The 15115-nt window shown below is 40.3% G+C and overlaps 2 protein-coding genes across 2 annotated transcripts in view; one reads left to right on the top strand and one right to left on the bottom strand.

Moving 5' to 3' along the window:
- The first annotated feature begins 363 nt into the window (after positions 1-363).
- On the top strand, positions 364-9719 carry ALG11 (ALG11 alpha-1,2-mannosyltransferase). The gene is made up of 4 exons (XM_027856864.1): positions 364-473; positions 4546-4776; positions 7687-8618; positions 9383-9719. Exons 1-4 carry the CDS (start codon positions 430-432, stop codon positions 9652-9654), a joined length of 1479 nt encoding a protein of 492 aa, XP_027712665.1. The 5' UTR covers positions 364-429; the 3' UTR covers positions 9655-9719.
- A 946-nt stretch (positions 9720-10665) lies between these two features.
- The window catches only part of NEK5 (NIMA related kinase 5), a 75860-nt gene continuing 71410 nt past the window's right edge, over positions 10666-15115 (bottom strand). The window contains exon 19 of the mRNA XM_027856913.1: positions 10666-10832. Within this exon, the coding sequence (XP_027712714.1) occupies positions 10666-10832 (167 nt within the window). The remainder of the gene's footprint in view (positions 10833-15115) is intronic.

Genomic DNA, 15115 nt, shown 5'->3' with positions numbered 1-15115 from the left:
CGATACGGAAACATCAGAGACTCCCATTCGTCCCCGGCGGGTATCACTCTCCAGGGCAAGCCGGCGGGTGGGGGTGTGGAGGCTGTTGGGAGGAAAGGAGGGGGCGTGGCGGAGGAGGAGCCCGGAGATGGAAGCGTGCCAGCCGTCAATTATCGGCCACGCCCTCTTCCGCGCGTCACTAAGACAGGCCCCTCCCCTCTCCACCGCCCCTCAGCTGGGGGGCGGGGAGACAACCGGGTGCCGGACGTCACCACGACCTGGAGATACTATTGGATAAGAGAAGGGTTGCGTGGCATGCGTGCGTGCTACAGCCAAGAACCAATCAGGAGATGCGGTCGTCGCTCGAAGAGAAGCGAGGCGCCAGTGACACGTCACTGGGAACCAATAAGGAGAGGAGGGGCAGGGAAGCGGTTCCGGGGTCGGTGAAAGATGGAGGTGGGCGAGTGGAATTTATATCTGTCCAAGTTTTTGAGGTGAGGAACCCGGGCGGGCTCGTTGGGGTCCTCCGCGGGGGTCCCGGGCGCTGGGGAGCTCGGCTCCACGGGCGCCTTCGAGGCCTGTCCGGGAACTTGTCTGAGCAGCCGCCCCGCCACCGCTTGGTCCTCGCGCGCCCTTTCCTTTGGTCTCTGGCACCCTTCCCCAGGGCATTCATAACGTAGTAATAATTCCACCGCTGCCAAGACCTTGGTAACCATTTAATCTACCTCCCCCCACTTATAAATGAGGAAACTGAGGCCCAGAGAGGTGAAGAGACTTGCCCAGCGTCACAGACGCAGCAGATGGCAACCAGGATTCGAACCTAGAATCTGACTCCCATTCCAGAGCTCTGTGCCCTACAGCCTTTGAGCAACGCTGGCCATGGCTTGCTTAGCTCCCAGAACTTCACAGATATTCTGTTTTTCATGCACTCGTTGTCAAGCCGCTGCATGGCCGAGTCCGTAAAGATTGTGTTCTCAGCTTTTCCTGGCTGAAATCTGTGATTTGGTTGCCTTCCCTTCCTCACCAGGTGCAGCACCCAGCCCCGTCTTGAGAATCCACGTCTTGTGTTCCTCTCCCAACACACCCTTCTTAATGTCGGTCTGCTTTGTCTCCTCTTCTCAGATCTTCTGTTTCCTCTACCCTTGACACTTGTTAGAATGGAAGCTCCTTAAGGGCCGGGGCTGGCTTTTGCCTTTCTTTCTATCCCCAAAGCTTAGCAATGCCTGTTCACCTTAAAGTGCCATATAAATGCTAACTGCCATTAATTGTATTATTATTCTCTTGCCCATTAAGTATGTTCCTACTCTACAGTTTTTTTCAAGAGATGCTTCAACATGTTATTTTCAGTAGTCAACTGCTTAATTAGCTTTTTTCCCTCTATATGCATTTCTTTCTGATTGATATGCATCTCCATTTCAGTTTATGATGATGCATTCATCCTGCACCAGTTTCAGCAATCTTAATGAATTTAAATCTACTAGGATCAGTTTCATTATATGGCAAATAGTTGGTGCCAGACTCCATCCTGTCTCTCAGAGATGTGTAGGGGTTATGTAGCACCATTAGGTAATGCTTGTATTGTAGGTGGGAGAGTGTGCTTTAAGTTCCTAGGATCATAGATCATAGATTAAGAGCTTCATAGAGTTAAAGCTAAGGTTCAAACCCAGCAGGTCCTCTGATTTCAAATACAGCACTCTTTCCTCAGCATCCTTGTTTACTTTACAGCTGAATTCATTATTATTCTCTAATCATGTGATCACAGATTTAGACCTTGGGAGGTCCTTAGAGATCATCAAGTCTAATACCTCATTTTAAAGACAAATAAACTGAGTCCCACTGAAGTTAACTGAGTTAAGTGGCAAGGTTACACAACTGTTAGTAGTAGTAAGCATCTCTAGTCCTCTGTTCACTTCTTTTACCATAGCTACTCCTTGATGTGTCATTTTTGATGATGTGTCAGTTTTGGTTAATTGTCTGTTTTGCCTGAAGGGAATATGCTGGATTCTAGACACTTTAGACAATTTGCAGTTGTCTAAAAATCCATATATGTAGCAAACATTTTTAGCCCCAACAAAATGTGCAGTGGGATTCAATTTAATAAAACTTTTCTGTATATTGAATGTATGGTATATGTGTTACAATTTTATATTATGTATGTGTACATACACACATACACATATACACACATATATGCTTTTGTGATTAATAAAATACAGTCATATAACAAAATTTGTTATATTATTTTTCTAAGCCCATTATTACTTGGTGTTGAATTTTTTTTTTAATTCAAAAGGGAGTCACACTTGTAAAGATTGGTTACCATTGCTCTAAAATATTAAATCTATATCTATATAAAATGCTTATGTCATCTGTAAAATGAGGAAGTTTATACTCCCTGACTTTAGTTTCAGAAACAGGGTCTAGTTCAACTTCTTCATTTTACAAATGAGAAAATTGGCCTGAGTTAACAAAGTGAGTTGTATGAGTACTGTTACTTGAAGAATCAAACAATTCTTAGCTTTGTAAATGATTATTAAATTGGACTCTTGTGTAAGAAAATGCTTCTATAAAGGCAAAGAGGTGAAAGGAGTCATATAACAAATTATGTCATATAACAAACCAGAAGAAAAATCCAGAAATTCTGTACAATCCTCCCTCCCATAGGATTCTATTTTGGCATTGGGAGAGGACTTTTCTACTATTGGAATAGTGCTGAATCAAAAGTAAAAGGTTTGGAATTTTATTGGAATTGGGGAATAAACTTGGGGAATAGTTTACCTTCCTAATTGTTTTGGTTAAGTTTTTGTTAAGATTCTATCTGTATACACTGATTCATTGTTAGAGATTCATTTCTGATAATATGCAAAGTGAGTAACCCAAGATAGACTAGTTTCCTAATTATATTTCAGCTCTCCCCATCCTCTAAAAAAAAAATCTTGACTTGACTTGTTATATCCTCAAGCCATCATCCTGTTTTCACTTTGCTTCTGTTGATTCTCCTGCAATCATCCCCTCCTTTCACCCTTTACCACCCACACAGACTATTTCAGTAAGTTTTTAATAGGTCTTTCCCCCACCTCTATTTCTCATCTCCTATCTATCCTTCACACTGCTGCCAGATTTATCCTCATTATCTTCATGTCATTCTTCTGCTCAAAACCATTCAATGACTCCCTTACCTGTGGTGTAAAGTTCATAGGACCGTAAGTTTAGAGCTGGAAAAAACCTTGGAGACAATCTAGCCCAACTGCCTCCTTTTATAGGTGAGGAAACCAAGGCCTGGAGAGGTTAAGTGACTGGTCCACAGCATTCAACCACAAGTGTAAGTGACAGAGGCCAGATTTGAACTTACATTCTCTTGGCTCCAAAGTGCAAGTTCTTGCCATTATATTATACTGCCTCACAATCTGGTCTAGTATTTGAGGCCATCCAAAATCTGGCACCACCTTTCCAGATGTATCTTTTACTACTGCCCACATATCCAAATTCAATTCAACAAGCATTTTAAAAATACATATATGGAGGACGTGCAGTTCCTTAACTCCAGGATGCCCATCCTCCCCATGCCCAGATTCCTACCTATTGAAGACCTATCACAGAATTTTCCTTCTTAATTCCAAGTGAATTTTAGGAAGCCTTCCTTGCTCCCTTCTAGTCAGTATTGACAGTCTCTCTTCAGACCTACACAACCCCTGACTTTTACTTGTCTCTTATGCACTTACATGTTATTTTGTATTATAGCCATCATCTCTCTGCTAGACTATAAGTAAAATCCATTAAAGCAGGGACCATTTGTCTAAATATTGTTTCTCTAGCAGTTAGCACAGTGCACAGAGTAGATACTTAATGATTGTTGAATTTAGTGCACTGTTGTAATACTTCCTAATGAGTTTTCCTGTTTCCTTCCTCATCCCCCCTCTATTATATTCCTTTAGCTAGCTGCAAAAATGATCTTCCTAAATCACAGGTTGGACTAAATTGTTTCCACACTCAAAAATCTCCACTGCTTCTGAATTTCTCATGGGAAAAATTGCAAAACTCCTTACTCTGGCATTTAAGGCCCTTTACCAGTCTGGCTACAACCTCTCTCTCCAGCCTTATTTTATTCTGCCCTGCTTCCTGCACTGTTCCTTCCAACCAAACTAAAATGTCCCCCCTACCCCACCCCACCCCATCTCATCCTGCCTCCATCCATTGCACAAACCATCCCTTATTCCTAGAACACACTCATTTTACATTTTTGCCTGTTGAAATACTGCTCTACATTCAAGACTCAGGTACCATCTCATCCATGAAGCTTTCCCTGATTTCTCCACCAGAAAGCAAGCTTTCTGTGTTTAGATTTCTTATAATACTTTGTGTAGACCTCCCTTTTGCCCTAATTAGATTCTTGTGTGTGTGTGTGTGTGTTAGTACCTATTAGATTATAAATGATTTTGAGGTCAAGAATTGTGTCTTTTTCCATCTGTAAACTTCTAGCACCTGGCATAGTGCCTTGCACACATTGGGAACTTAAATGTTTATTGACTTGAATCCGTAATTTCACCTTTTCCCTTCTCATTTCAGACTTTTTTTCTCCCTTCTCTTTCCTGGGCTGATTATTTGCGGACTTTTATGTTTTTGTTTGATTGTTATCCTTTTGAGAATCAGAATAATGCTACTGAGAAAGAAAGAATCAGTGTCGTTGTACAGAAATAAAAAAAACCAGAAGGTGATCGCATTTTTTCATCCATACTGCAATGCTGGCGGTGGAGGAGAGAGAGTTTTGTGGTGTGCCCTAAGAGCTCTACAGAAAAAGTAGGTATGCATCTTTCTGAGGCAAATCTCTGCATTCTGACTTGCCCTCTATTAAACGTTGTAACCTTCCCTCCTCCCCCACCCAGAAAGTTCTCCTCTGGTACCACCAATTCTCATTTTAGAATTCCCTTGGGGTACTATCTCTAGAATTCTTAGTTTCCCCATACTATTGAATTTCAGTTGGTATTGTTGGAAAACATGTTGTACTTCAACAAGGATAACCAAATTGAGTGAACTCAGGGAAGATACAATGGTTAGCTTGAAGTTTTATACCTTTTTTCCCTCAGATTTATGATTTCATTGGTGAGTGAGTTCCCTACTTCCCTGTGGTATAGAAACACCCTAGCCATCCAGCTTTCTTGCAGAACAGATTTGGAATTGTTCTGCCATTTGTATAGAATCACCTAGGGGCACTTCACTATCACTTGTCTTGCCCAGGGACACACAGCCCGTATAGATCTGAGATGAGACTTGCTCCTCGGTCTTCCTGGCTCGGAGGCCATCTCTGTTAACTGCACGATGCTCTCTCTTAGCAGGCACTTAATAGATGATTATTACATTGCTGTGGCCTGTAGGTAAGTGGTAAAGAGATTGAATAATGAAAATTACCTGCTCTAGAATCAATCATCAACATGAATTAATCTAGTCCATAGCTACCCATAGGAAATCTACCATTTCTACCAAAAAAGTTAATTTTATGAAGAATGTTGTGTGGCAGTTAGTGTATTTGGTTTTTCTTCTATTCCTTGTAAATTCTTTTTCAGAAAGAAGTGTTTCAAATATTGTTCTGTTAAGTCTTTGTAGTGAAGAGAATCCCTACTCAACCTTATTTCTCCTACTCTTCAAAGTATAGACTTTATTCAGTCAGCTCTCCTTTCTGTACTTTCCCTGCATATATTATCTGTCTGTGTCTTTGTAAGTCCTTAAACCCACACCCCTTTCTTCCCTGCCCCACCCCCCTATTCTCTGCCACCTCTTCTTCTGTGTCCAATAAATCCTAATAATCTATCAAGGCCTAATTCAGGTTCTCTCTTTTCAAGGAAGGGGCTGACAGTTCCAGCCACACTGATCACAGCCCTCTCTCAAATCCAGCAGCACCAATAGTAATATCAATCAGTAAACATTTGTTAAGTACCTACTATATGCCAGACACTGTGCTAAGTGCTGGGGATACACATATGAAAAAAGAAAGCTAGTCCTTGCCCTCTCAAGGAGCCTACAATCTAATGAAGGAAGACAGCGCACCAAAAGAAACTGCAAATGGCAGGGTGGGGGAGAAGGAGAAGTACCCCAAGAGGGGTCATGGTGGAGAAGTCACTCAGAAGCACTAAAGTAGGGCTGCCAGATGAGAAATGAGATGACTGAGCTCCTTAAATGGAGGTTTGGAGTTCTTGGCCCTCTCATTAGAGCCTGAAGGTGCTGATGAGCCCTTATAGGTCAATGAGATCATCCTGGGGGTGGGGAAGTCAGTCAGAGAAGCCCAAAGTAGTCCAGCCAGATAAGAAATGAGGAATTAACATAGTTTAACATGGAATTGGCCTCTAGGTGTTAAGCTTTTCTCCCTCAGTTGCAAACTCCTTGAGCAATAGAGATCGTGTTTTATCTTTTGTTTTCCTATTGCACTGAATAGTAGGTAAATGAATTTCACTTATTTCTGGAAGATGATTATGAACAGCCAAAACATCAAAAGTCACTATTGAATTCTTTTGTGGAAAAGAATAGCAAAAAATACTTAATAGGCAGGAACAATAAGCTGAATAGGAGATGAAATGTAATAGTGATGAAGTCCTATACCTATATTCAAAAATCCAGTTACATAGTATAAGATGAAGGTGGTGTAGTGAGGTAACAGTATGGGTAAGAAGGCCCTGGGTGTTTTTGGTGGACTACAAGCCTGATGTAAGTCAATAATGTTATATGTCAATCAAAAAAGTTAATACAATTTTAATAGGAGGAGGGCAGGGGCGTTCTGCTAGAGTTCTATTGTACTCTGCCCTGATCAGGCCACATCTGGAATATTATGTGCCATACAGGCTGCACATTTTAGAACAAACATAACTGGTGCATGTTCAGATGAAGGCAGCCTGAATGGTGATGGAAATAGACTATGTCCTATAAGAATTGGTTTTAAGAGAACACTTGGTGGATGGAAGAATGGGCAGGAGATATGCAAGCTGTCTTCAAGTATTCCAAAAGCTGTAGAGATTAGACTTCCTCTATTTTGGCCTAGAAGGCAGAACTCAGAGGAGTCTAAAGGAGATGTTAGCTCCAAGTGAGGAAAAACTTAAAATTAAGAGTCTCCCTAAAACAGAATGGGCTGTCTCAAGAGAAAATAGATTATTTCTAGAGGACTGGAAGCAGAGGCTTGATGACCATTTGTCCATGATGTTGTAGAATGGATTCTCCTGCTTCAAATATAGGTGAGATTAAACACCTGGGATCCTTTCCAATTCTAAGATTCTATGGTTCTATAACAGTTCCACCTAATTACACAAGTTAGGCCCTGAGCAAAACTATAAATGAAAGTTTTTAGTGTTGTTTTTTAAAGCCAACATTTCTGTATTAAGTCAGGCACTTTGTATTAGTATCCATTATTCGTGAAGTGCTGTGCTTGAGAAATACAAAGAAATCATTCTCAAGTTTTAAAGAGTTCGTGACCTATTTGTGAATATCCTGTAGATACTATATGAAATGACAACATTTACCAAAAAAAATTTTTTTAAGTGCTGTGAAAACTTGGATCAAGAGACATAGGATACAGGAAGAAGTTAAATCGAGTCTACCAGTAATATTAGACAGTTTATAAAACCCTGAAGACCATTAAGTAGCCTAAAAAGAACCTAATGTATGATTGAAAGACAAGCATTTCCCATAACATTTGCCAGTTTTCAATTAAATGATATTTTTTAGGTACCATGATGCAACTTATGTTGTATATACTGGTGATGAGGATGTCACTGGTGAGCAAATCCTAAATGATGCTTTCAGAAGATTCAACATCAAATTAGTCCATCCAGTGAAATTTGTGTTTTTAAGAAAACGCTACCTTGTGGAAGCATCACTCTATCCTCATTTTACTTTGCTGGGCCAGAGTCTCGGATCCATTTTTCTTGGCTTGGAGGCTCTTTGGAAGTGTGTGCCGGATGTTTACATCGATTCCATGGGTTATGCTTTCACACTACCACTGTTTAAATGTTTAGGAGACTGCAAAGTTGGAAGTTATGTCCACTATCCCACCATCAGTACTGATATGCTCTCTGTTGTGAGAAATCAAAATGCTGGATTTAACAACGCTACCTTTATTACAAGAAATTCTTTTCTCAGCAAAGTGAAGCTCATCTACTATTATTTATTTGCTTTGATTTATGGATTGGTTGGATCTTGCAGTGATGTAGTCATGGTCAATTCTTCCTGGACTTTAAACCATATTCTATCCCTCTGGAAGGTCCAGAGTTGTTGTAGCATTGTTTATCCCCCTTGTGATGTGAAGACATTTCTGGACATTCCGTTACATGAAAAACAGACAGCCTCGGAAGCTTTAGTGGTGTCTGTTGGCCAATTCAGGCCTGAAAAGAACCACCCTTTGCAGATCAGAGCCTTTGCAAAGTTGCTGGAAGAGATGGCTACAGAGTGTCCTCCTTCACTTAAACTCATCCTAATTGGAGGTTGTCGTAACAAAGATGATGAACATCGGGTAAATCAACTTAAAAAGCTTTGTGAAGATCTAGGAGTTCAGGAAAATGTGGAGTTTCAGATCAATATTCCATTTGAAGAATTCAAGCATTATTTGTCAAAAGCAATGATTGGCCTTCACACTATGTGGAATGAGCATTTTGGAATTGGTGAGTTTTGTCCTTAACTTCAGAGACCTTTCTTGGTACCTTAATAGCCACTTTTTAAGTTCTGGTTAATAATAGATTGGAGCTTTGTTCTCACACAACCCTCAAAACTGCCCCAAAAAGGTGTGGCTCCTTACAGTGAGTTCCTTTGGCTACATCACTTCCTAAACCAACTCATTCTGTGCTTTTGCTTACGTTTCCCTTCCTTGCAGTGCTTCTCAACCTAAATCAGGAGATCTTAACCTATTTGGTATCATGAAACCAATTCTATTGAAATACAAGTTTAGGAACCCCAAGTTAAGAATCCTTGACTTACACAGTTTTATGAATTCTGAGATAGACTTGCCTTATACTGAATCCTGCCCCCTCTTTGAATTTAGGGGTTCTAGTCTATTTCATATTTATATGGTACCTGTCACTGAAATCATGTAACAGAAATGGATTTTATAATCCATTTAGTGCAGTATTGCTGTTGTATACCAAATAAGCCATGAGTTTGCACACCTAAGAAAGATCCCATCAGAGACTGCTGAGGAGAATAGCGATCACTAGGCTGAAGCAAACCAAAACTCCTATACTATTCCTAATACACAGTATGTCACATCTTACACAAAAGCTATTTTATATATGCACAAATACTAACCAATAACTTGGAGTACAGAATTCATAAATAGTCTCTGGTGACCTCTGTTTTAGTGGGCATGTATAGAAAATTAAAATGTAGCACCTTTGGTAATAATTTTCCTTGCTGGTTCTTTATTCTCTAGGGGTTGTGGAATGTATGGCTGCTGGGACAGTCATGCTGGCTCACAATTCAGGAGGCCCAAAGCTTGATATTGTTGTACCTTATGAAGGTAACATAACTGGATTCCTGGCAGAAAGTGAAGAAGATTATGCTGAAACTATGGCTCATATCCTTTGTATGTCTCCTGAAAAGAGGCTTCAAATAAGGAAGAATGCTCGTCAGTCTGTTAGCAGATTTTCTGATCAAGAATTTGAAGTGACATTCCTGTCATCTGTGGAGAGGTTATTTATTTAAAAAAGAAAGAAAGAAAGAAAAAGGGGCTAGGTGGCGCAGTGTGGCCCTAAAGTCAGGAGGACCTGAGTTCAAATCTGGCCTCAGACCAAGCACTTGACACTTACTAGCTGTGTGACTCTGGGCAAGTCACTTAACCCCAATTGCCTGAAAAAAATAAATAAAGAGAAATTATTTATGTCCTGTAACTAAACATATGATTAAATGCCTTTTTATGTAAATATTTTTCAAAACTTTCATTCCTTATTTTAATAAAGTCATCCCAACAAGTCCTCAGGTATATTTCCTGCCATGGATATTTATTTGAGTCTGTGAAGAAGAGAAAATTTATCTAAATTAAAGTACATATACTTTTGTTTTAAATGAACTGTCTTATGAGAGAAAATCTAAATTTTTTGGCTTAGTTTAGTTTCTAGTCAGAAATTTTATATTTTCCTTTAAAAAATTTGTTTCAAAAATGTACTAAGAAGAAATATTTCATTAGCTAAAATTTGCCCACAATTTTGGTGTTACAAGCATTTAACATATTTTCTAATTCACCACCATTCAGCACATACACACACACACACACACACACACAATTTAGAGAGAGGGAGTTTGCTTAATTCTTCACCAATGATTGATAATGATTATAGAATTTGAGTTGGAAGGAAGTTTAACAACATCTAGTTCTATCCATACTTAAAAAAGAATGCACTACAACAGTGGGGTAAAATTTAACTAGAAAGGGATCCCTAAGGCTGTATATTGACTTAGAAAACCGCAAATTAATGTTTTTGACCTCAGATTGCACATTTCCCCATTACTTGGTAGCCTGGGTCTTGCCACTTGCAGAAGAGTTTGACACTTCTGTGGTACAACACACTCCACTGATTGGCCAGGCTGGGCTTGAAAACCTCCAGTGAGAAGCACCCGCGGCCTCCCAAGGCAGTCCTTTCCACTCTGGAGAGCCCTGATTGTGAGGGAGATGTTCCAGATACTGGGCCAGAATTGCCTCTCTGTAGCTTCTAGCGATTACTCCTGGATCCCTTGTTCTTCTCCCACAGGACAGCACTTCACGTCCTTGATGATGGCTCTCATTCCCGCCAGTCTTCTTTTCTCCAGGTTAAACCTCTCCAGTGTCTTCAGCTGCTCCTTTGGGACGTGTACTCGAGACCTTGCTCCACCTTGGCTGCTTTCCTCTAGATCAAGGCCTCTTCACCGTCTTAGTGTCCTGGACCCCTCTGGCAGCCTAGTGAAGTTTATGGACTCCTCAGAATCGTGTTTTTAAATGCATAAAATACAGTACAGGGTTTATGAAGGAAATTGATTATGTGGAAATACAGTCATCAGAATATTTTTTTAAAACAAATTCATGGACCCCAGGTCAAGAACCATCTGCTCTAGGTAGACTCCAGCTTATCAGTGCCCTTCTAAAACTCAGGATCTGAGAACTGAACACTGAAGAATGTGTTCCCACCAGGGTGGAGTAAAGGGGGCAAGGAAAGGGAGCAAGCATTTAGAACATGCGCGCTTTGTGCCAGGCACCATACTCAGTGCTTTACAAATACGGATCTCACCTGATCCTCACAACAACTCTGGGAAGTAGGTGCTATTATACTCCCCATTTTACAGTTGGAGAAACTGAGGCAGCCAAAAGGTGTGACTTTACCAGGATCACACAAATAGTAAGTGCCTGAGGCTGGATTTGAACTCGGGTCTGTTATCTTCTTATTCCAGGAAGCTTGCCTCTCAATGTAGGCCAGCCATCTCATTACACTATGGACTCGTATTGTGCTCTTGGTCCCCTAAAACACTGAGATCTTTTTGAGACAAAACTGTTTTTAACCCCCCCAGTCCACTCTATGAAACTGGTTTTTTGAACCCAAGTGCAACATAAGACTTTACAATTTTCCCTATTGAATTTCATCTGATTAGATTCATCCCAATCCTTTACCCTGTTAAGATGTCGAACAGCAGAGCTAACTACAGATGCTGGGATACTCCACTGGAGATCCCCTACCAAGATGACATTGAGCCATTAGCAACTACTCTGAATCAGGCCATTCAAACATAATCCTTTTTACTCCCTACTTCCTGGGAATCTCCAAAGAAGCCACCTTGCTCCTGACTGGCAAATGATATCCTGGAGGTCTTAGCCCTGGAGCTGCAGCCCCAGGGCCCCTGCTACCTTGTGTGTTACCTGGCCCACTCCTTTCTGGCAGGCTTCAGCCAAGCTTCACGTTAACCCCTACTCCCCCAGAGATGCCACTGCATTTCCCCTCTCTCCAGTTCTGGAGTCATAAATTAATACTGCTGTTGCCCCTGAAAAGATCAGCTATTGTGGTGAAATAAGCAGAGGTTCTAGTTCTGTTAATTCTGTGATCTTTTTAGACCTGAGGTTTCTTGTTTGAATTAAAGGACTGGTCTAAATAATCACCAGCATCTCTTCCAACTCTAGACTTTAATTATTCTACCTTTTCTAAGTTCACATATTGTCTCCAAAAAAGTCTCTCTCAAACGTTATCTTTAGTGTGTTAGAATACTGGGTTTTTCTTCTGCCCCCAAAGCACAATGCAAGTCCTTTGGGCTCTGAGGTGATGTCAAGACCTCACTAGTCTCGGCATCTTCTGACAGCAGCAACTGAAGTTCTAACAACCCCTCCCTTGGTTTTCAGAAGGTGGGTGAGGTAGAGAGGTTTGCTGCAGTATAGTATATTGTACAATGCCATCATACTACCATTTGACACCGTGGAAAGTAAGATTCAGGTTAAAAAATGTTTTTGTTTTAAGAATTTTATTAGCTGTACAGTGTTTATAGTACTGTAGATTTCACATGTGAAACATGAATGTTGTCAGAAATCAATTTTTTTTTTTAAATTTAGATGTTAGCACAAAAGGTCACAGAATTCTAGGGATTTAATTACTAGCGAGAAAAAATGTTTAGCATGTTACCAATTTTATTTTGTGTACTATATTTTATGGCTTATTTCATGGTTATTGTATTAGGAAAAATGCATATTATCAGATTGAATGTTTTGTTATGAAGAATTATATGCAGAAAAGTGTATTTCCAGCAGTCTATAGCTCTTATTTCTAAATGTGAGCAACAAAGTAAGTAGACTATTCTTTGTATAGTTGTTTTCTGCAGCTTCTACCTCTAAAGGTAAGTTTAGAAGTTGATTTTCACCTATATAATTGTATTTGCCTCTCCCACCTCCCTACATACCCTAACAGTATTAAAAATATAGTAGCTACTTAAAAGAATTCCAAGGTCAGGAAATTAAAGAAATAAAGGTATGATATTTTTTATGAAGGATTTGTTGTTGTTCAGTTGTGTCCAAATTTTCATAAATCCATATGAGGTTTTCTTGGCAAAGATACTAAAATGATTTGACATTTCCTTTTCCAGTGGATTAAGGCAAACAGAGGTTAAGTGACTAGCCCAGGGTCTCAGAAGCAAGATTTGAGGCAAGATTTGAACTCAGGTCTGACTCCCCACCCAGCTACCCAGCTGCCTCCTATTTATAATGGATAGGGCAAAATAAATTTGCCTATTAGTAATTTTTAGAGTCCAGTACAGGATTGGTTACTATTTTAGTCTGGCATATATGTAAAGGACATAATAAGATAAAAGTTATAATGTGGCTACTTATGCTTTTCAGAATGTGTGTATTTATGTAAATATGCCCTAGGACAAACATCTTTTTTAAAAAACCTGAATAAATAGTTCCCTTGTTCCTGTTTCAAGTGAGTCCGTGGACAATAAAAAAAAGTTAACTTTTATTTTAAGCTTTGATATTTGTCCTCCCTACTAAATCCAATTCAGTTTTTTGATCTGTTGATTTTCTAATGAGGATGATATATAGAAACGCAGAGAGAAACAGAAGTAAGACTTACTGAAAAATCGCACCGACATTGAGTTCACCATTCATAAATATTTAATGTTCCTCTTCTAATATTTGAGAATGCCAAAGGTGCTGTTATAGAGGGAAGGGGAAAGGCAGGAGGAGTGTCAGCAAAATTATTAGGCTGTAGCAAAGGCAGTATCACCTCACGTCGTAGCTGTGGATGCATCATAGACTGACAGCTGCAATGGACCTCAGAGGGTCCCTGATCCAACCAACCCTCTCATTTTACAGATGAAGAACTGAGGGCCCAGGAAGCTAAGTATCTTCTTTAGGGTCACACTGAGTAGTTCATCTCAGAGGTAGAATTTGTTTTTGTTTTTTTGTTGTCTGTTTGTTAGTCAACAAGATTTTTTTTAATTAACAAAAATTTATTTTCTCTCCATCCCAGCTCCCACGTATGCCCCCCCACCCCCACTGAAGAAAAACAAAACCCTTATAACAAGTACATATGGTCAAGCAAAACAAGCCCACATTGGCTGTATCCAAAAATGTCTGTCTCATTCTGCACCCCGAGTCCGTCACCTCTTTGGCAGGTTGTGTGTAGTGGGAAAGTGAATTTAAGTTTAGGGTTATCACTTCATCACTTACGCTCTGTTATTGAGGTTGATCATTCCATTGATCAGAGTTCTTCCGTCTTTCAAAGTTTTTTGCTTTCCATTGTTGTTATTGTATAAAATTTTCTGGTTCTGCCTGTTTCCCTCTGAATCAGTTCACAAAGTCTCCCCAGTTTTCTCTGCAGTGCTCTCCTTTTTCCTCTCTTAGGGCACAGTTGTATTCCATTATGTTCATATGCCAAAATCTGCTGAGCCTTTTCCCCTTTAATGGGCAGCCCGTGGTTTCCAGTTCAGAGGCAGAATTGGAATCCCAGTCATCTGACTCCAGAGCCAGAGGTCTGTCTACTCTGTCACCTGCTACTCCCCCTCTAACTTTTCTGTCTACAGACATTGCATCAGCAGTTCTGTCCCATCGTGACATTTATTAAAGCAAGATACTATGCTAGAGAGGACAAAAAGACAAAAAGAAGTGAAGTTGGGGGGAGGGGAGAATCCAACACATGCACAAATAAGCACATTAAGGGACATTACTAAAGGAGAGAGCACCTAGGGAGTGGGGGATGGGAGTCAGGGGTGGCTTCTAGGCTGAGCAGTGCTGGAAGAGCCCTAAATTTGGAGGTACAGGATCTGGACTCAAACCCTTACTACCTGTATCACCTTGGGCAAGTCAAATCACCTCTGGGCCTCACTGTGCTCACTTCTGTTATACTAGATGTTCTGTAAGGTCCCTTTCAGCCCTCTATGATCCTGTGACTCCCATGGGAGACAACTTGGGCAGCTACACAGAATTAGGGGAATGAATGGTGAGTAGACCAGTTTAGCTGGAATGTAAAATTTATGAGGCAATCAGTTTAAATAAGGCCAGAAAGGTAGGCAAGAGCCAAATTGTGGAGGCTCTTAAATGCCAGATTGAGGAAATTGTGTTTTATGCCCTAGGCAATGGGGAACAACTCAAGTTTTTTTTTTTTTGGTTTTTGGGGGGTTTTTTTTGCCTGTATCTTGTGAAGATTATTTTTTTTTT

Source organism: Vombatus ursinus, unplaced genomic scaffold (assembly GCF_900497805.2).
Source record: "Vombatus ursinus unplaced genomic scaffold, bare-nosed wombat genome assembly UNPS02011700.1, whole genome shotgun sequence".
Taxonomy (NCBI): domain Eukaryota; kingdom Metazoa; phylum Chordata; class Mammalia; order Diprotodontia; family Vombatidae; genus Vombatus; species Vombatus ursinus.
Note: the sequence above shows the minus strand (reverse complement) of the source record. Positions and strands in the feature narration are given on the sequence as shown.